We start from the raw sequence: 22,502 nt of genomic DNA on the forward strand, positions 1-22,502 counted from the left end.
TGGCTATTGCTCTATAGAGACAATGAGAAGACTCCAATCTGTCTTTTAGTTATCAAAATTCTCCGTTTATTTGAGGGAAAAGTAGCCTGTCTTATTGGCACCAGCGGAGAACATCAGCCATATCCTTGGTGAGTGTGCATATTCAATGTCTTTATCATTGGGTCATTGCTACTTTTGTTTGTTTTTGGACAATATTTTCCTCCTCCAGGTTAGATAGGTCTCCCCCTTTCATAGACCTAATTGATCAGACAATGTCGTTTTTATTGTTTCTGTTTGTCAGCGTCAGCAGAGTAGACTACCCAGTAATTTGTCGTATTAAAAAATATTCTGTTAATGTCTCCTGTCATTATAAAGTGTAATAGAATTGCAATCATGAGTGGCAGTGGTCTAAGGCACTGCATCTCAGTGCAAAAGGCATCACTACAGTTTCTGGTTCGATTCCAGGCTGTATCACATCCGGCCGTGATTGGGAGTCTCATAGGGCGAGGCACAATTGGCCCAGCGTCGTCCGGATTTAGCCGGGGTAGACCATCATTGAAGATAAGAATGTATTCTTAACTGACTTGCCTAGTTAAATAAAGTAAAACATGTTTTTACAAAACGCAAACATTTTCCTGCGCAAAGAAAGCGTAACATTTCTTCTCCTATCTGATATAGCGTAATACACACAGCTACTAGGCCAAAACAGGAAAAAAAATCAATGAGGCTCATGCAACAGATAAGAACGTTAAGCATAAAATGTTGATCATTTATTTTCCTAACAATGACGATTGATTGTCATCAACTAACAGGGTTACTAATATGATTAGGATTATCATCAACTAGCAGGGTTACTAATATTACTAGGGTTGTCATCAACTAGCAGGGTTACTAATATGATTAGGATTATCATCAACTAGCAGGGTTACTAATATTACTAGGGTTGTCATCAACTAGCAGGGTTACTAATATGATTAGGATTATCATCAACTAGCAGGGGTTGGTTACTAATATGACTAGGATTATCATCAACTAGCAGGGTTACTAATATGACTAGGATTATCATCAACTAGCAGGGTCACTAATATGACTAGGGTTATCATCAACTAGCATTAGTTGCTAATATGACTAGGGTTATCATCAACTAGCATTAGTTGCTAATATGACTAGGATTATCATCAACGAGCAGGGTTACTAATATGACTAGGATTATCATCAACTAGCAGGGTTACTAATATGACTAGGATTATCATCAACGAGCAGGGTTACTAATATGACTAGGATTATCATCAACTAGCAGGGTTACTAATATGACTAGGATTATCATCAACTAGCAGGGTTACTAATATGACTAGGGTTGTCATCAACTAGCAGGGGTTGGTTACTAATATGACTAGGGTTGTCATCAACTAGCAGGGGTTGGTTACTAATATGACTAGGATTATCATCAACTAGCAGGGTTACTAATATGACTAGGATTATCATCAACTAGCAGGGTCACTAATATGACTAGGATTATCATCAACTAGCAGGGTTACTAATATGACTAGGATTATCATCAACTAGCAGGGTTACTAATATGACTAGGATTATCATCAACTAGCAGGGTTACTAATATGACTAGGATTATCATCAACTAGCAGGGTTACTAATATGACTAGGATTATCATCAACTAGCAGGGTTACTAATATGACTAGGATTATCATCAACTAGCAGGGTTACTAATATGACTAGGATTATCATCAACGAGCAGGGTTACTAATATGACTAGGATTATCATCAACTAGCAGGGTTACTAATATGACTAGGATTATCATCAACTAGCAGGGGTTGGTTACTAATGTGACTAGGGTTGTCATCAACTAGCAGGGGTTGGTTACAAATATGACTAGGATTATCATCAACTAGCAGGGGTTGGTTACTAATATGACTAGGATTATCATCAACTAGCAGGGTTACTAATATGACTAGGATTATCATCAACTAGCAGGGTTACTAATATGACTAGGATTATCATCAACTAGCAGGGTTACTAATATGACTAGGATTATCATCAACTAGCAGGGTTACTAATATGACTAGGATTATCATCAACTAGCAGGGTCACTAATATGACTAGGATTATCATCAACTAGCAGGGTCACTAATATGACTAGGATTATCATCAACTAGCAGGGTCACTAATATGACTAGGATTATCATCAACTAGCAGGGTTACTAATATGACTAGGATTATCATCAACTAGCAGGGTCACTAATATGACTAGGATTATCATCAACTAGCAGGGTCACTAATATGACTAGGATTATCATCAACTAGCAGGGTCACTAATATGACTAGGATTATCATCAACTAGCAGGGTCACTAATATGACTAGGATTATCATCAACTAGCAGGGTTACTAATATGACTAGGATTATCATCAACTAGCAGGGTTACTAACATGACTAGGATTGTGCCTTTGGCTACTGGACAATGAAAGAATGTTCATTTGAAAACCAATGGAACATGAGAGAACACGTTTACTGGTTTCATTGGCATGTGAAAGTCTTTATAAAATAATTGTCTGCATATTTGGTTGGATTTTGACTAAGATACTTTGAAGCATGTTAAGTAGTGCCTCATAATAATTAGTAAAATGTTTAGGTTTAAAAAAAATTAACTATATATTTTCAAAATGTATACTGCCTCCAGCTCATTGCAAAGTTGTGTGATGCGCTGAAGCCTCCCTAATTGCCTTTGCACTTGAATAGTAATTGCGCTTCAATTACCAGTTGAGAAATAAAAATATATCATTTTAATTGTGACCAAAACATTTAGAATTGTTGCAGAATGATTGTGCTGATTTTAAAGTCCATGTTTCACTCCAGAAGCAACAAATAGCTGTTTAAGCTGTATCAGCAGCTCTCGTGCTACTTCGACTGGTTTTCAATCAATGAATTAGGCTAAAATGCATTATTTGGAGGGGCAAAAGCTGGTTATTACCCTGGGAGGTGAATACTCTTCGTGGACCGAGTTCCACTTAGAGACATGGGAGGAATATGTCTTCTGAAATAGGATACTTGTTATTTGGCCATTGGCTAGTTTTATTGCAAGGAATTTTAATTGGTCAACCACAGACTAGGGCTGGGTTTTCAAACTACATGCTTGTTCCACAAATGTTTCTTCATAGTCCAAATGGCATGGTTCTGATCTGTCGATTCCGGCATCAATCTTCATTGGACCAATAGAAATTGATAATGGTTTGGTTTGTTTCAGATCTGTCCCCCCCCCCACACACACACAGTCCTGCTGCTCTCATCTTCATAACATTGAGAAACACAGTGACTTCAGCACCTGTATCTACTAAAAAAAAACTACTGCAAATTCGTTAACCGTCGTGTTCACATATATTCCATTGGATTTCAAATGTACACCAGCTGAGATTGGACGTAAGAGGGACTTTATTTGTTTACGTCGACAGCACCCAGCAAACTCTGCTGCTGAGCTGGAGAGAGTTTACATTTCTGCAGAAGTATTGCGTCGTTGGGTGTTGTCATGTTTCCATTTTCACTGTCTCTGCATTGTGTATTTATCTTCAACATATTCTTACAATAGCTGCATTTGTGGGGTTGCAACTATCTTAGATGACGCTGCAGCTGTGGTCCGTTTTAGTCTCTTTGTAAATTCTTCCTTCACAAGTTTATTACCTGGCGTCACAAAGGGGCGTTACTGTCTTTATGGCTCTCTGGGATCCCTCAGGCGTAGCTCGTTACAGGGTATCGGGATTTCACTCTGATCTAGTTTAGACAACTATATTCACACTTCATCTTTTCAAAAACATTCTCTTTGATCTGGATATTTTCTACACAACGCACAGTATGTAAACACATACATATTATGAAATCTCCTGAGGTTAATGTTTTCGTTATAATGTCGTCATTTAACTTTTAATAACAGAAACTACATCTCTCATTGTAAACACCATTTTGGCTGATGAAATATATTGTCCCAAAGTCCATTTACTCTAATGCTGTAAACTCAAAAAGGATTCAGAAACACTGACCGAGTGAAGCGTACCAGCAGCGTACAGCAGGGCAGCACACTAGTGACATATCATTTTCTTATTCCTTTTTGCTATAGCCTGTTTCAATAAATATGTTGTATACAGAATGCTAAAGCAGTCCAAAATGTCAGAAAATAGTCAGTCTCTGTCTGTCAGATGCATGGACCTTATAGCCCAAACCTATTCATTGTTTTATATACAAAGATAAGCTAAAAAGAACATATAAAACCTTTTGAAAATTATATTTTATACTAATACAATTGCTCAGAGATTTTGTTTAACAAGTAATAAAACAACTTAAGATAGGGGTCAAAATGATTGACATCTTTGTTTTCGATACTGTTGAACTCTGTCCTTGTGAGGCCATTGCAAAATGTTGATTTTGTGGTCACTTAATAATGTCTTTGTAGATTTTGATGTATGCTTGGGGTTATTGTCTTGCTGGAAGATCCACTTGCAGCTTAGTTTTAGCTTCCTAACAGAGGCAACCAGGTTTTTGGCTAAAATGTCCTGGTACTCGGTAAAGTTGACGATGCCGTTGGACCAGTGGAAGCGAAATAGCCCCATAACATTCTCAATCATATTCTCAGTCACAGCTTTATGAGAAGTTGAACAAACGAGGATGAGGCAAATTAAGCAATTATTATCCAGTTCTAAAGACGGCAGACTTTGCTTCTATCCAGCCCATGATTTATAACCTAACTCACTACGGCAAGACCGCCCATTCGTCATCAGTCGACTGTCACTTTGCTTCTATCCAGCCCATGGTTTATAACCTAACTCACTACGGCAAGACCGCCCATTCATCATCAGTCGACTGTCACTTTGCTTCTATCCAGCCCATGATTTATAACCTAACTCACTACGGCAAGACCGCCCATTCGTCATCAGTCGACTGTCACTTTGCTTCTATCCAGCCCATGATTTATAACCTAACTCACTACGGCAAGACCGCCCATTCGTCATCAGTCGACTGTCACTTTGCTTCTATCCAGCCCATGATTTATAACCTAACTCACTACGGCAAGACCGCCCATTCGTCATCAGTCGACTGTCACTTTGCTCCGTCGTGTGAGTGCCACATAGACACAAACCTGTTCCATGCTCAAGCTCCTCCACCAGAAAGGAATATTAGAAAAGATTTGCCTTAGTATCTGTCCAGGCTTTCAACATTACGTTTTGTCTTGTTTCGTCCAGTTGTAGCATCCGATTTCGCCCCAGCCCAAATGTTTTAGCTGGGTTGCTTTGTTTATATAACAAAAAGTGTTGGCCAATAGGGGTATATCACAATGTTTTATGAGTAGATAATCCCGATTGGACAATGGTTGACACCGCCTAACCTGAATGTCCAGACCTCCTCCTAACCAGTTCTAACTCTTCTCTTCCCAGGAACTTGAAGAAAGAACTGAACGACATCCGATTTGAGTTCATGCCTGGTAGAGGTAAGTGTCGGTCTGTCTCTGTGTTTGTGTGTTTTTAGCTATTTCCTGCTACAGTGGGGCAAAAATGTATTTAGTCAGCCCCCAATTGTGCAAGTTCTCCCACTTAAAAAGATGAGAGGCCTGTAATTTTCATCATAGGTACACTTCAGCTATGACAGACGATGAGAAAAAAAATACAGAAAATCACATTGTAGGATTTTTTTATGAATTTATTTGCAAATTATGGTGGAAAATAAGTATTTGGTCACCTCCAAACAAGCAAGATTTCTGGCTCTTACAGACCTGTAACTTCTTCTTTAAGAGGCTCCTCTGTCCTCCACTCGTTACCTGTATTAATGGCACCTGTTTGAAATTGTTATCAGTATAAAAGACACCTGTCCACAACCTCAAACAGTCACACTCCAAACTCCACTATGGCCAAGACCAAAGAGCTGTCAAAGGACACCAGAAACAAAATTGTAGACCTGCACCAGGCTGGGAAGACTGAATCTGCAATAGGTAAGCAGCTTGGTTTGAAGAAATCAACTGTGGGAGCAATTATTAGGAAATGGAAGACATACAAGACCACTGATAATCTCCCTTGATCTGGGGCTCCACGCAAGATCTCACCCCGTGGGGTCAAAATGATCACAAGAACCACACGGGGGGACCCAGTGAATGACCTGCAGAGAGCTGGGACCAAAGTAACAAAGCCTACCATCAGTAACACACTACGCCGCCAGGGACTCAAATCCTGCAGAGCCAGACGTTTCCCCCTGCTTAAGCCAGTACATGTCCAGGCCCGTCTGAAGTTTCCTAGAGAGCATTTGGATGATCCAGAAGAAGATTGGGAGAATGTCATATGGTCAGATGAAACCAAAATATAACTTTTTGGTAAAAACTCAACTCGTCGTGTTTGGAGGACAAAGAATGCTGAGTTGCATCCAAAGAACACCATACCTACTGTGAAGCATGGGGGTGGAAACATCATGCTTTGGGGCTGTTTTTCTGCAAAGGGACCAGGAAGACTGATCCGTGTAAAGGAAAGAATGAATGGGGCCATGTATAGTGAGATTTTGAGTGAAAACCTCCTTCCATCAGCAAGGGCATTGAAGATGAAACGTGGCTGGGTCTTTCAGCATGACAATAAAGGAGTGGCTTCGTAAGAAGCATTTCAAGGTCCTGGAGTGGCCTAGCCATTCTCCAGATCTCAACCCCATAGAACATCTTTGGAGGGAGTTGAAAGTCCGTGTTGCCCAGCAACAGCCCCAAAACATCACTGCTCTAGAGGAGATCTGCATGGAGGAATGGGCCAAAATACCAGCAACAGTGTGTGAAAACCTTGTGAAGACTTACAGAAAACGTTTGACCTCTGTCATTGCCAACAAAGTGTATATAACAAAGTTTTGAGAAACTTTTGTTATTGACCAAATAATTATTTTCCACCATAATTTGCAAATAAATTAATTCAAAATCCTACAATGTGATTTTCTGTAGTGTACCTGATGATGAAAATTACAGGCCTCTCATCGTGGGAGAACTTGCACAATTGGTGGCTGACTAAATACTTTTTTGCCCCACTGTAAATTACTGATTCTGCAGTTTTTTTTTTAGTTCTTCTGCTTCTGTCCTGAGTGAACTTCCCTTCAATTGCTTTAATAAACTCTTATAAACTGGATAATGAGCTTTGCCTGATCCTTGGAACACGTTTCCCTCAACAATCCTGCACTTATTTAGGCTTGCCATAACAAAACGTTTGACTACTTAAATGATTTCACCCATACATTTTTTAAATAATTTGTAGACATTTCTAACAACATATTTCCACTTTGACATTATGGGGTATTGTGTGTAGATCAGTGAAACAAAATATGAATGTAATATATTTTTAAATTAAAGCTGTAACCTTACAAAATGTGGAAAGAGTCAAGATGTGTGAATACTTTCTGAAGGCACTATCTAACCATTAAACAAAAGTGGACCATTGCATTCACCCAAAAGTCTGATGGTCATAAAACCAGTGAATCCAGATTAGCAAAACATGTGTGATGGGATTCGCACTATATTTTGCATAAAGCTAACTTTTACTGCTTCAGAGCAGATGTTTCAACTTAACAGTCTTCTTCATGTAGGTTAAAATCTTTTCCTATCAGAAACCGCATTTCTAGGGATCGACAGATGAGAAGCAGGTGTTTCTAATCAGGGTTGCCAGTCATCTGCATATCAGGGATATGTGGCTATGTTACAATCACATATATGGACCCATCACACTTTTTCGTCTCACATAACTAACCACTCCTGCTCTGTTTCTCTCTCCCCATCTATCTCCATATCTCTCGGTTCTGTTCTCTCACTCACTCACCTACCTTCCTCAGATTCATCAGATGGAGTGTCTCAGGAGTTGGTATCCGCAGGTCTAGTCGATGGGAAAGACGTAGTGGTTGGTGAGTATGAAACCAAAGCTTAGAGAGGTCGACTGTAGGATAACATGTCCCTGACTATGGTAACTTGACCAAAGCTACTAGAGGTCAGTGAAGTCACAGGTCAGGCTGAAATGACTGACTGAGACAACACATTTTGGTTATGTGGAAATATATTTTATAGTGTGACATTTAGAAAATTGAGTATGTTTTAAATGCCAGGATGTCATACTCATTTTGGCTTTTCATCAAGTAGATTTATCTGCACACTAAGGAAGAGAATTACATTTTCAGACGCATGTGTGTTTGACAACAGCTGATAATCAAAGAAAGGGACAGGCTGTAGAAAAATGAACAAATGGCTGGAAACAACGCAATTGTGCATTAGCTGACACATTCTCAGTATGGGTGAGCCTAGTGTCGTGTCTTTGGCATCATTAAAGTGAAGACTTATCAAATCAGTTCTCTGTAGTTATTATTACGTGATTAAATTAATCATGTACATGTAATTAACCAGGAAGTCGGGGCACCAAGGAAAATTTTCAGATTACAAAGTTATAATTTTCCTAATATAACTTTTCAGATATTTTAATATCTGACCAATTAGTCTTCTAATTAATGAATCATTCTTTACCTCACATTAGTCTCATCCCAAATGTCATTGGTTATCTGCACGAACCCAGCCTTCACTATGAATCATCCATACATTAATCATTTATTTACTAACTAAATAATCACAGAAATGCATAAACAAACAACAATATATATGGTTACAAGGAAATGATAAGGGAAGTGGGTGTGGACTGAGAAGGCCGGGAAAGACAAGTCACTACACAGTGGATAATTATAATAATTGAAATGCTAATCCTTTGCACATGAACACTCACTCATTCGGGAATAATTGCAATCAATATATATATTTACGCTCAGTGTGTCGTTGTGATCTCTTGGAATCGTCCTTTTCTGTTGGAAAGTTCATCCGAGACTCTCTCTGCGTCCATGGAGTCTTTGGTTAGAAGGAATATTTCACAGTAACATTCAGAAATGTTCTTATAGAATAGATGTTTCGGCAGTTGTCGGTCTTCGCATTCAGTCGACATTTATTCTAGCTGCAGGCTAGTAATTAGTATTGAAGATTTGCTCTTATTCTGTCGGTATCGATAGTCTGAGTTTAACCATTTCCACCAGTGTAGCCAATACTCCACGTGGTTTGGTTAGGAATTCAACAACCGAGGAATGCATGGTCCCTACTCAAACCTAGCCCTCTCAGGGTTTATATTCGGAACAGCAGAAAAGGGCTGTCCCATGACGCCAGATCAATGTCTGTGCTGGCCAATGACTTAGTTCAACTTTAAAGGGAGTTGGATTCTCTTTCAACAGTTTAAAATCACATTACATAATTTCACAAATAGTTTCAACTTTACTCATTCATTTTATACAATAATTAGATGCAAATCTCATAACGGAGACTCTTGTATATACAGAGTTATGGTAATGTGGCTGTATTGTATCTCATGAGGTCACAAACATTAGACAAAATGGACCGGTCGTAGCTGGATTCTCCACCGACCATTTACACGTTCTCCAAAACATGGATATTGTTCAGTTCTCAAGTTCTATGAGGTAGAAGTTCCTTTGTACTACTGTGAACCCTCTCTCTCTATACTGCATGAGGGAAAGGGTCTCCTCCAGGAATTTACGACCTGAGATAACAGAGCCTGGGTGTAGGGGAAGAGAGAGGTGGTGAGAGAGCGTGAGTTGGTGCTTGCTATATCTAAAGAGGGCCACGTCATGACACTAGTATGTTGATATCTGTTGTTTATAGTGCATACGTTTTACAAAACCGTACGTTCTAAATACGACCTGAGATAACAGAGCCTGGGTGTAGGGGAAGAGAGGTGGTGAGAGAGAGAGTGAGTTGGTGCTTGCTATATCTAAAGAGGGCCACGTCATGACACTAGTATGTTGATATTTGTTGTTTATAGTGCATACGTTTTACAAAACAGTACGTTCTAAATACGACCTGAGATAACCGAGCCTGGGTGTAGGGGAAGAGAGAGGTGGTGAGAGAGAGAGTGAGTTGGTGCTTGCTATATCTAAAGAGGGCCACGTCATGACACTAGTATGTTGATATCTGTTGTTTATAGTGCATACGTTTTACAAAACAGTACGTTCTAAATAGTATGTAGAACGATTCGTACACAGTATGTAGTTTTAGTAAGTAGTAGGCAAGACAAATTTCAGACACGGTCATTTACTCCAGAAATGGCAAAAATTATGCTGGTTTTAGAGGTTCAGATTCCTTATTCCACATCTGTATTCTTTCCAGTTGCTGCCAACCTGCAGAAGATTGTTGATGATCCTTTCAACAATAAAAATGTAACTTTCAAACTGGTAAGTTCAATATTTTTTGTTTCAATCAAAGCTTCCATTTTTGTTCTGTTGAAACAGCATTATGCCCTGCTCAACATTCTACAAAGACAGATGCACTGAACATCTCTTTCTTTCTCAGGCATCTGGCATAGACGAGTCGGAGATCCCTGACGATGTCAAGCTGATGGGTTTCGCTCAGCTCAGCATCAGTTAACTCAATATTCCGTCAACAAAGGAGAACAAACAGTATTGCACAGCGGCATAGTTCTAAATTCCAAGACACCACTACTGCCAAAGAAGAGAGCCACAGTGCATTTGTCAACCTGTAGGGTTATTTTCTTTACTGAAACCTGCAGTGTTAGTTAAAATGGGCTCTGAGAATGGGACCAGTGTAACAAAAAGACAACAGTTAGGACAGGAACAGTAAATCACACTTGAAAGAGTTTACAGCAGTGTATCTGGGAGGGAGGATGGCGGGCATCGCAATCGACATAATCATCATCGACTTAAAAATGAAATGAACGTTTCTTATTTCGTTTTCTACATTTAGCTCTACAATCCAAAACATATTTTAATTTAACTCTCTTGAGTTCTGGAAGTGATAACTTAGTGCCTTCAAAGTATTCAGACCCCTTGACCTTTTTCCACATTTTGTTATGTTACAGCCTTATTATAAAATTGATTAAATAAAAAAAATCCTCAAATCTACACACTATCTCATAATGACAATGTGAAAACAGGGTTTTAGACATTCTTGCACGTATATTAAAAATAAAAAACAAATACCTCCGACAGGATTGTGTCGAGGCACAGATCTAGGGAAGGGTAACAAAAACTGTCTGCAGCATTGAAGGTCCCCAAGAACACAGTGGCCTCCATCATTCATAAATGAGAGACGTGTGGAACCACCCAGACTCTTCCAAGATCTGACTGCCTGGCCAAACTGAGCAGTCTGGGGAGAAGGGCCTTGGTCAGGGAGGTGACCAAGAACCCGATAGTCACTTTGACAGAGTTCTAGAGTTCCTCTGTGGAGATGGGAGAACCTTCCATAAGGACAATCATCTCTGCAGCCCTCCACCAATCAGGCCTTTATGGTAGAGTGGCCAGATGGAAGCCACTCTTCAATAAAAGGCACATGACAGCCCGCTCGATGTTTGCTAAAAGGCACCTAAAGACTCTCAGACCATGAGAAACAAGTTTAATGAAACCAAGATTGAACTCTTTGGCCTGAATGCCAAGCGTAATTTCTGGAGGAAACCTAGCACCATCCCTACGGTGAAGCATGGAGGTAGCAGCATCATGCTGTGGAGATGTTTTTCAGCAGTAGGAACTGGGAGAGTTGTCAGGATTGAGAGAAATATGAACGGAGCAAAGTACAGAGATCCTTGATGAAAACCTGCTCCAGAGTGCTTCAGACCTCAGACTGAGGCGAAGGTTCACCTTCCAACAGGACAACCACCCTAATCACACAGCTGTAGTAGCTGAGATCCGGAGCACTCTGGAGCAGGTTTTCATCAAGGATCTCTCTGTACTTTGCCCCGAGTGGCTTCGAGATACGTCTCAATGTTGTTGAGTGGGCCAGCCAGAGCCCGGACTTGAACCAGATCGAACATCTCTGGAGAGACCTGAAAAGAGCTATGCAGCAACGCTCCCCGTCCAACCTGACAGAGCTTGAGAGGATCTGTAGAGAAGAATGGGAGAAACTCCCCAAATACAGGTGTGCTAAGGTTGCAGCTTCATACCCAAGAAGACTGCTGTAAAAGATGATTTAACAAAGTGCTGTGTAAAGGGTCTGAGTACTTATGGAAATGTGCTGTTTACATGTTTTTTAAATGTATAAATTAGTAACATTTTCTAAAATCCTGTTTTTGCTTTGTCATTTCTGGGGTACTGTGTGCAGATTGATGAGGAACCAAAGCAATTTAATAATTTTTTGAATAAGGCTGTAACCTAAGAAAATGTGGAAAAAGTCAAGGGGTCTGAATACTTTTCGAAGGCACTGTAAATGCCTGTTTATGAACTGCCACTGAACCAGTGCACAACTGAGTGTTGTGTGTAATAGCCACCACTATTAGGCATCCTTGGACTGTTATCTGAATTATATAATCTGCCTCCCCAATGGCCACCTTATTCCCTATATTGCGCACATCTTTTAAGCAGGGCCCTGTTCAAAAGTAGTGCACTATGTAGGGGAGGGGTGCCATTTTGGATGCAGACTTAGTATATTACGAAGTGTGAAGGAGTTAGTTATTTAGTGAGGATCTATTACAGTATGGATTTGTAAAAGAATGAGTGAATGGCTGATGAAAAGTGACTTCCATTGATAACATTATTGATATTGAACTATAGGGGCCTCCAGTCATGAATCAGAAATAACTGGCATCATAGTGTATATCATGACATACGCTGACATGCGCTTTCTTAGGTGTCATATGCTTTCCTTGGTCTATCTGTTGACATAAGCTGTTATAAGCTCTCATAGGTGTTTTAAAAGTTGACATTAACTGTCATACGTTATCTTCCCTGTTTTAACCTCTCATTGGTGTATCATTATGTTGATATAAGCTGTTGTGTTAGTGGTTCAGACAGACCTATATCATTGCTCTAACGAGGAAGGGGTCTGTTCAGAAGGCAGCAATATTACAGGACATAATGAAACGTTTGGATAGATATGTATTGTGTAGAATCGATAGGATTGCATGTCGTATAGATTTGGGAATTGGGTCTGCTCTATTCATTACATATCAGTCTGAAAATATTCTGAACGATTATCCAGAGTTAATACTCAGACAGTAAAACAATAACTTCCTTCGATCTTGATTATGGTCTTGGGACTATGCAATTTTGTCTCTGTGATGTTCATGAGCAGTGGTTCAGTAGTTACTGGACCTCTGTACTCCCGCTAGCTACCATGTCATCATGATGGCTGTTTCTTTTTCCTAGATGGACAAATTCATTTGTATCATAGCCTTGTGCTCCAATCCATCCACACTCACCTCAAAAGTCACCAACAGTTGTCACTCCTACTTTACGTTCTATGCTTGTTTGTTTTGTTGGTTGGTTTCTATGTGTGTTTCTGTAGTGTTCCAGGGGCTGTGTGTGTGGGTTAGCTAGTTCAGGTACTGTTGTAAATCGGTCTATTTAGCAGATACTGTATTTCCAAAAAGGTACGTTACATTATAATGGCAAGTCTTTCACACACGCTCCCAAAGGTGTGTATGTGATTAGGAAGCAAAGTATCAACTGTTTCACACACGCTCCCAAAGGTGTGTGTGATTAGGAAGCAAAGCATCAACTGTTTCTGGGGTACATTTCTAAGGAGGAAAGAAGGCTCTTTAGTTGTACATATGATTGTGGCAGCAAAACAGCTGGTATACTTGATCAGTAGCTCATCCAGTATCTTTACAGGTTTAAATAATTGGTTGTTTTATAGATTTTTCCACTAATTCCAAGTTTTGTTGCTAATCATGCCATGTGATTTGCTGAATTGGTACCTTTTATTATTGATATTAACGTACATATTTGAGTTAGTTCAGAAAGGCTCGTCTTCTAGTTCACATTCTATGCTTTGTTGTCATGGAGATAGTAATATGCAATTTGTGTTTTGTTTTTTCCATTGAGACTTTTTTAATCACTGAAACCTGTAGAATTTTGAGTTTCCTGTAGAAATACAAACTGGAATGATGTCCCTCAAGAAATGTAAAAGTAGGCCTAGCTAACTAACAACAAAATGACACAGAACTGACACAATTCCCACTGGTGTGATATGTTGCTTTCAGACTGCGCAATATGTTGAAGAATGTTACCCCGTGTGTCAGTCTGTTTGTGCCAACTCCCTGTTACTCATTGTCTTGCCAAACAATACAATTGGCATTGGCAAGAGCATAAACATATCTTGGACACCCAGGCTAGAAGAATGTGTGAGCTGATAGCAAAATGTCCTGGGTTTTAATCTATTTTCCCTCAATTATAAAGCCAATGTTGTCAGGTTGATATCGGTCACAAGGCGAACTCTTTGAATGATTAGTATTTATTATGACACTTCTGATTGATTTAACTTTTATGATTTTGTTATTTTTATTTGTTGGAAGTTTTTTAAATGTTTGGAACGCATATATATTTTCGACATCATGTGTATCATCATAAAACTTGCAAGTGATCAAAATTGAAGAATGCTATTTGTGAAACCTTATCATTAAATGACAAATTGATGTCAGGAATTAAAAGCACTTTGCAGAATCAATGTTGTTAATGTGTGGTTAAAATTGCCATCACACAAAAACATGAAAATAAATAATTCTGGTCAACTATTTCTAAGATGGGTTAAAAGGTAAATAAATTCACATGGTTTGAACCAAGTCCCAAGAGTTTGTTTTCTTTATATACAGTGCCTTCAGAAAGTATTCACACCCCTAGACGTTTTAAACATTTGGTTGTTAGAAAGTGAGATTAAAATGATATTTTTCTTTCAAATACCTTGTCAAAGTGGAAGAAAATTATATTTTTTAATGAAAAATAAAACATCTTGATTCGATAAGTATTCAACTGCCTGAGTCAGTTTTGACTGGGCTGAGCGGGAACGTACTTCCTCAGTTAGAATCACCTTGTTTGGGTGTAGGGCCTTCAGAGCCTGGAGGTAGATTAGGCAAGCACCATGGTCAGCTGTGAGTCTTTCTGGGTAAGTCTAGGGGTTTAATGGCACAGGCAGGGAAGAGCTTTGCGGAGATGACACCTGGCTTCCTTGTGAGGCAATATTTACCCATTATTCAGGGTGTTGTCCAGGATTTAGCGCTCTGGGAAGTCTTGATGGCGAGATTATATTTTTAAGCTTTGTCAAGCTGTTTCTTGATCAATGCTAGACAGCCATTTTCAAGTATTGCCATAGATTTAAAACTTGATTTTAAATCTGTAACTAGGCCACTCAGGAGCATTCAATGTCATCTTGGTAAGCAACTCCAATGTATATTTGGCCTTGTTTTATGTAATGGTCCTACTACAAAAGATGCAGGTGCTGATGAGAGGTAATGGGCGACACTATTATAGACTATTAGTTCAGACAAAATGTATTCACTGTTTTAACGGATTTCCCCCCCAGAAAGGGAGGCGAAAACAACAAGTGGGTAAGGAATAACAGTACTTTACAAAACAAGTGGGTAAGGAATAACAGTACTTTACAAAACAACAAGTGGGTAAGGAATAACAGTACTTTACAAAACAAGTGGGTAAGGAATAACAGTACTTTACAAAACAACAAGTGGGTAAGGAATAACAGTACTTTACAAAACAACAAGTGGGTAAGGAATAACAGTACTTTAGAAAACAACAAGTGGGTAAGGAATAACAGTACTTTACAAAACAACAAGTGGGTAAGGAACAACAGTACTTTACAAAACAACAAGTGGGTAAGGATTAACAGTACTTTACAAAAAACAAGTGGGTAAGGAACAACAGTACTTTACAAAACAACAAGTGGGTAAGGAACAACAGTACTTTACAAAACAACAAGTGGGTAAGGAATAACAGTACTTTACAAAAACAAGTGGGTAAGGAATAACAGTACTTTACAAAAACAACAAGTGGGTAAGGAATAACTACTTTACCAAAACAAGTGGGTAAGGAATAACTACTTTACAAAAACAACAAGTGGGTAAGGAATAACTGCTTTACCACATTGTCCTAGGCTGTAGGCCTACTGTGAGCTTCAAGAGTTACATTATTCCACGCGAAAACCTACACTATTTTTCTAAAAAAGAATGCAGATGTTACAATGTTATAACCATGAGAAATGAAACACAATGGGAAGTAGAACTTGCGACAGTTACTTCATTCCTGGTAAAATAATAAGTGTAATCCAATCTCGTAATTTTATGTGACGTATAGGGTAATGGAGTAGACTATTTCACATGTTTTTCTAATTCAAGAATTATTGATAAATAATTGTCATCAAATTAAAATGTTGATGTATAGCCTATAGGCGTTAACAAAATATTCATACAAATATGGTTAGGCTTCTCATAAATCCAGCCATAGCGTATAGCCCATCAAAATAAAACATGTCGTTTATGACATGCACATTTAGAAGCATCGATATAAATATAGAGCAAGCTTAACTAAATTCGAGCCCAGTAACTTTGCACACCCCATAATACTGGCTTCCACGAAAAGCCCCCACCTGGGAGACCAAAAATCATTGTGAACCTGCTAATCTGCACGAAGTGTGTGCGTGCCACTGGCGATGTACTTTGCTGGACATGCTAGCCTCTCTAGGCTAGGGGGCGGTATTTTCACATCCAGATGAAAAGCGTGCCCAAAGTAAACTGCCTGCTACTCAGGCCCAGAAGCTAGGATATGCATATTATTCGTAGATTTGGATAGAAAACACTTAACTTCATATGGCTGCAGGGGCAGTATTGAGTAGCTTGGATGAAAAGGTGCCCATTGTAAACGTCCAGCTCCTCAGTCTCAGTTGCTAATATATGCATATTATTATTAGTATTGGATAGAAAACACTCTAAAGTTTCCAAAACTGTCAAAATATTGTCTGTGAGTATAACAGATCTGATATTGCAGGCGAAACCCTGAGGAAAATCAAAACAGGAAGTGGCTTCTATTTTGAAAACTCCATGTTCCATAGTCTCCCTTTGCTGGATTTAAAGGGATATGAACCAGATTCATTTTCCTATCGCCTCCTCAAGGTGTCAACAGTCTTCAGACATAGTTTCAGGCTTTTATTTTGAAAAATGAGTTTTGCTCGCGCAACAGAGTTTGGGCAGCCATTGCTTTTCCCTCTCCTAATGTGAAAGACATTTTTGGTTGATATATTATCGATTATATATTTTAAAAACAACCTGAGAATTGTTTATAAAAAATGTTTGACATGTTTCTGTGGACATAGATAGAAACTATTTGGAATTTTTGTATGCGTTGTTGTGACCGCTCTTTCCTGTGGATTTCTGAACATAATGCGACAAACAAACGGAGGTATTTTGGATATAAAAATAATCTTTATGGAACAAAAGGAACATTTGTTGTGTGTGTAACTGGGAGTCTCGTGAGTGAAAACATCCGAAGATCATCAAAGGTAAACGATTAATTTGATTGCTTTTCTGATTTTTGTTACCAAGCTTCCTAATGCTAAGTGTACACAATGTTTTGTCGTGCGATCGATGAATTTACACAAACGCTTGGATTGCTTTCGCTGTAAAGCATAATTTCAATCTGACACGACAGGTGGATTAACAAAAGGCTAAGCCAAATTGCACTTGTGATTTCATATTTATAAATATTTGTAATATTTATTGAATGTAGCGCTATGCTACTCAGCGGTTGTTGATGACACTTATTCCGATAGGGGGATTACAGCCATAACAAGTTAAGTTTCTAAAACTGTTTGAATGATGTCTGTGAGTATAACATAACTTATTTGGCAGGCAGAACCCCGAGGACAAACCATCCAGGAAAATGTTGTTTTTAGGTGGCAGGGGTTTCTATGTGGATCTAGATTTCTAAGGCACTTGCTTGCAGTTCCTATCGATTCCACTGGATGTCAACAGTCTTTAGAAATTGGTTGATGTTTTTCTTTTGTGTAATGAAGAAGCAGGGCTGTTCAGAACGAGGGTCGAGTCTAGTGTACTGTTTGTTAGGGGCGCACGACCTGAAAGCTCGCTCCACTTTGTTTTTATCCGCTATTGAACACAGTTTATCCTATCATAAATTTGATTGATTATTTACGTTAAATACCTAAAGTTGTATTAGGAAAGTTGTTTGAAATGTTTGGACAGAGATTACAGGTAATTTATTAGATATTTTGTAGTCATGCTGGGCGAGGTGGAACCGGTGTTTTTCTGGATCAAACGCGCCAAATAAATGGACATTTTGGAGATATAACGACGGAAATAATCGAACAAAAGGACCATTTGTGATGTTTATGGGACATATTGGAGTGCCAATCAGAAGAAGCTCTTCAAAGGTAAGGCATGAATTATATCGTTATTTCTGAGTTTTGTGTCATGCCTGGCGGGATGAAATATGATTGTCTCTGTTTGTTTGATGGGGTGCTGTCCTCAGATAATCACATGGTTTGCTTTTGCCGTAAAGCCTTTTTGAAATCTGACACTGTGGCTGAATTAACAAGAAGATGAGCTTTATTTTGACATATTGCATGTGTATTTTTATGCATGTTAAATATTTACAATTTTGTAGTTTGAATTTTGCGCACTGCACATTCACTGGATGTTGGTCAGGTGGGACGGTAGCGTCCCATCTAGCCTAGAGAGGCTAGCTGTTCTCGGCTGCGCATCATCACTTCAAACGCATTCCGTCGTGGTGTTATCTGTTAGCCTACTACTACCGGCAGTACCGGTAAAATGTCAGTTATGAATCGCAAATCACCATATAGCGACATACTTTGATTTTATCAATCATTTTGACTTCAATTTGGTTGCCCAAAATACTATCAGCTGGCACTGCGTATTTGCTGATGAATGCCCTGATCTCTGGCCAGTCAATTGGTTAAATTACATTGTTGTTTCGTCTATTCGCTTCTAATAGATCTGAAAATAATGCATTAACCTTGAATTTAACCGACTGTTTGTTCATAATGATGGACACCCCACGTTTAACCTGGACATATAAACAGTAGGAATTCGCACTGTATTCAGCCATGACTGCATGAGAGAGAAATGAAACATCTGCATGTCTCCTGCAGTTGAAAGCGTTTCACTGTCCAATCTGAGGCTCGAACATGATCTGAGTGTGTGATCTCGGGCTGTTTGTTCTCTTGCTCATCAATTTGGGAAAGCCTCAAACGGGAGAGGACAGTGGATTACAATCAAAGCGCTGCATTTGCGTCTCTCACATGGGTAGGCAGACCATTCCATAAAAATGGAGCTCCAGCTGTTTGCTTAGAAATTCTAGGGACAATTAGGAGGCCTGCGTCTTGTGACCGTAGAGTACGTGTAGGTATGTACGGCAGGACCAAATCAGAGAGATAGGTAGGAGCAAGCCCATGTAATGCTTTGTAGGTTAGCAGTAAAACCTTGAAATCAGCCCTTGCCTTGACAGGAAGCCAGTGTAGGGAGGCTAGCACTGGAGTAATATTATCCATTTTTTTTGGTTCTAGTCAGGATTCTAGCAGCCGTATTTAGCACTAACTGAAGTTTATTTAGTGCTTTGTCCGGGTAGCCGGAAAGTAGAGCATTGCAGTAGTCTAACCTAGAAGTGACAAAAGCATGGATTAATTTTTCTGCATCAGTTTTGGACAGAAAGTTTCAGATTTTTGCAATGTTACGTAGATGGAAAAAAGCTGTCCTTGAAACAGTCTTGATATGTTCTTCAAAAGAGAGATCAAGGTCCAGAGTAACGCCGAGGTCCTTCACAGTTTTATTTGAGACGACTGTACAACCATTAAGATTGATTGTCAGATTCAACAAAAGATCTCTTTGTTTCTTGGGACCTAGAACAAGCATCTCTGTTTTGTCCGAGTTTAAAAGTAGAAGGTCATCTGGTCAGGGTAAACTAATTGGTAACGTTATGTATATAATGTTATGTTAAGTATTGCCCAGCGACAGCCCCGAAACCTGAAGGATCTGAAGAAGGTCTGTATGGAGGAGTGGGCCAAAATCCCTGCTGCAGTGTGTGCAAACCTGGTCAAGAACTACAGGAAACGTATGATCTCTGTAATTGCAAACAAAGGTTTCTGTACCAAATATGAAATATTATTGCTTTTCTGATGTATCAAATACTTATGTCATGCAATAAAATGCAAATTAATTACTTAAAAATCATACAATGTGATTTTCTGGATTTTTGTTTTAGATTCCGTCTCTCACAGTTGAAGTGTACCTATGATAAAACTTACAGACCTCTACATTTGTAAGAAAACCTGTAAAATCAGCAGTGTGTCAAATACTTGTTCTCCCCACTGTGCATATGAGATGAGTAATGTAGGATATGTAAACATATTAAAGTAGCATTGTTTTAAAGTGGATAGTGATACATTTAATTACATCAAGATGGCAAGATGCAGCAGATGGTATAGCGTACAGTATATACATATGAGATGAGTAATGTAGGGTAAGTAAATATTATATAGTATAAAGTGGCTAGTGATAAATTGATTACATCAATTTTTCCATTATTAAAGTGGCTGGAGTGGAGTCAGTATGTTGTCAGCAGCCACTCAATGTTAGTGATGGCTGTTTAACAGTCTGATGGCCTTGAGAAAGCTGTTTTTCAGTCTCTCGGTCCCCGCTTTGATGCACCTGTACTGACCTCACCTTCTGGATGACAGAGGGGTGAACAGGCAATGGCTTGGGTGGTTGTTGTCCTTGATGATCTTTTTGGCCTTCCTGTGACATCAGGTGGTGTAGGTGTCCTGGAGGGCAGGTAGTTTGCACCTGGTGATACATTGTGCAGACCTCACTACCCTCTGGAGAGCCTTCCGGTTTTTGGCGGAGCAGCTGCCATACCAGGCGGTGATACAGCTCGACAGGATGCTCTCGATTGTGCATCTGTAAAAGTTTGTGAGGGTTTTTGGTGACAAACCAAATTTATTCTGCCTCCTGAGGTTGAAGAGGCGCTGCTGCGCCTTCTTCACCACGCTGTCTGTGTGGGTGGACCATTTCAGTTTGTCCGTGATGTGTACACCGAGGAACTTAACTCTCTACCCTCTCCACTACTGTCCCTTCGATGTAGATAGGGGGCTGCTCCCTCTGCTGTTTCTTGAAGTCCACAATCATCTCCTTTGTTTTGTTGATGTTGAGTGTGAGGTTATTTTCTTGACACCACACGCCGAGGGCCCTCACCTCCTCCCTGTAGGCCGTCTCGTCATTGTTGATAATCAAGCCTACCACTGTAGTGTCGTCTACCACCTTGATGATTGAGTTGGAGGCGTGCATGGCCACGCAGTCATGGGTGAATAGGGAGTACAGGAGAGGGCTGAGAACGCACCCTTGTGGGGACCCAGTGTTGAGGATCAGCGGGGTGGAGATGTTGTTACCTACCCTCACCACCTGGGGGTGGCCCGTCAGGAAGACCAGGACCCAGTTGCACAGGGCGGGGTTGAGGCCCAGGGTCTTGAGCTTAAAAACACAACCCTGTTATTGACTGGACCACAAGCTCAACTCTGGGTTGGAGTATGTTCTGCCATTCCCATTGCCTCAAAGCAGAGCACCCTTCCCCAGAGAAAAGCAGAGCAGCCTTCCCCAGAGAGAAGCAGAGCAGAGCAGCCTTCCCCAGAGAGAAGCAGAGCAGAGCAGCCTTGCCTCCTCAGGGTTTAAGTCAAGTCTCGGATTTCTCTGCCATCGCCACAGAGTACCACGACCTCCTGGAGGTCTTCAGCAAGGCACGGGCTCTCCTGTTAACCAGATTTAACCTCACCATTTCCTTCCACCCGGGGTCCAAGAATGTGAAGCCTGGTGCACTCTCCCGCCTGTACAGTTCCTCTGCCAATCCCTCAGTCTCCGAAACCATTCTCCATACCTCATGCCTTGCAGCCTCAGTAGGTTGGGGTATTGAGACCCTGGTTCGCAAGGCACAATGTTCCCAGCTTGGACCTGAAGGGGGCCCGGCTAACTGTCTGTTTGTCCCAAATTCAGTCCACTCCTGGATCCTGGAATGGGCTCATTCCTCCAGGCTGACCTGTCACCCCAGTTCCCGCCATACCCTAGCATTCCTCCGACAACGTTTCTGGTGGCCCACAATGGTTCCTGACATCTCTGCCTTCGTCGCCGCGTGCACGTTGTGTGCTCAGAACAAGACTCCACAGCAAGCTCCTTCTGACCTTCTTCAGCCACTACCGGTCCCCCATTGTCCCTGGTCTCATATCTCTCTGAATTTTGTCACTGGGCTTCCCCCTTCTGATGGCAACACCGTGGTGGATCGGTTCTCAAAGGCTGCTCATTTCATCCCCCTCCCCAGACTTCCTTCTGCCAAGGAAATGGCCCAGCTCATGGTGCAGCACATCTTCAAGATCCATGGACTCCCGTTGGATATGGTTTCCGACTGGGGTCCTCAGTTCTGGAAGGCGTTCTGCACCCTTATTGGGGAGTCGGCCAGCCTATCCTCTGGGTTCCATCCCCAGTTGAACGGCCAGTCGGAGCGAGCTAACCAGGACCTGGAGACGACCCTAAGATGCCTGGTCTCAACCAACCCCACTACCTGGAGCCGACAACTGGTCTGGGTGGAGTATGCCCAGAACACCCTTCCCTGTTCAGCCACGGGACAGCCATCCCCTTTTGAGTGCTCCATGGGGTATCAACAT

The 22,502-nt window shown here is 40.4% G+C and overlaps 1 protein-coding gene across 2 annotated transcripts in view; it reads left to right on the top strand.

Annotated features, from left to right (window-relative positions):
• Nucleotides 1-14,598, top strand: part of LOC115102877 (serine/threonine-protein kinase OSR1-like) — a 35,097-nt gene extending 20,499 nt beyond the window's left edge. Inside the window, exons 14-17 of one of the 2 annotated variants that reach the window (XM_029623291.2) lie at nt 5,416-5,468; nt 7,823-7,891; nt 10,197-10,261; nt 10,380-14,598. In XM_029623291.2, coding sequence (XP_029479151.1) covers nt 5,416-5,468; nt 7,823-7,891; nt 10,197-10,261; nt 10,380-10,454 — 262 coding nt within the window. In that variant the 3' untranslated portion in view covers nt 10,455-14,598. Of the gene's footprint in view, nt 1-5,415; nt 5,469-7,822; nt 7,892-10,196; nt 10,262-10,379 lie in introns of those variants that run through there. The other variant, XM_029623292.2, reaches the window with a different exon arrangement.
• Nucleotides 14,599-22,502: the final 7,904 nt, after the last annotated feature.

The sequence above is a fragment of the Oncorhynchus nerka genome, linkage group LG20, assembly GCF_034236695.1.
Source record: "Oncorhynchus nerka isolate Pitt River linkage group LG20, Oner_Uvic_2.0, whole genome shotgun sequence".
Lineage (NCBI taxonomy): Eukaryota > Metazoa > Chordata > Actinopteri > Salmoniformes > Salmonidae > Oncorhynchus > Oncorhynchus nerka.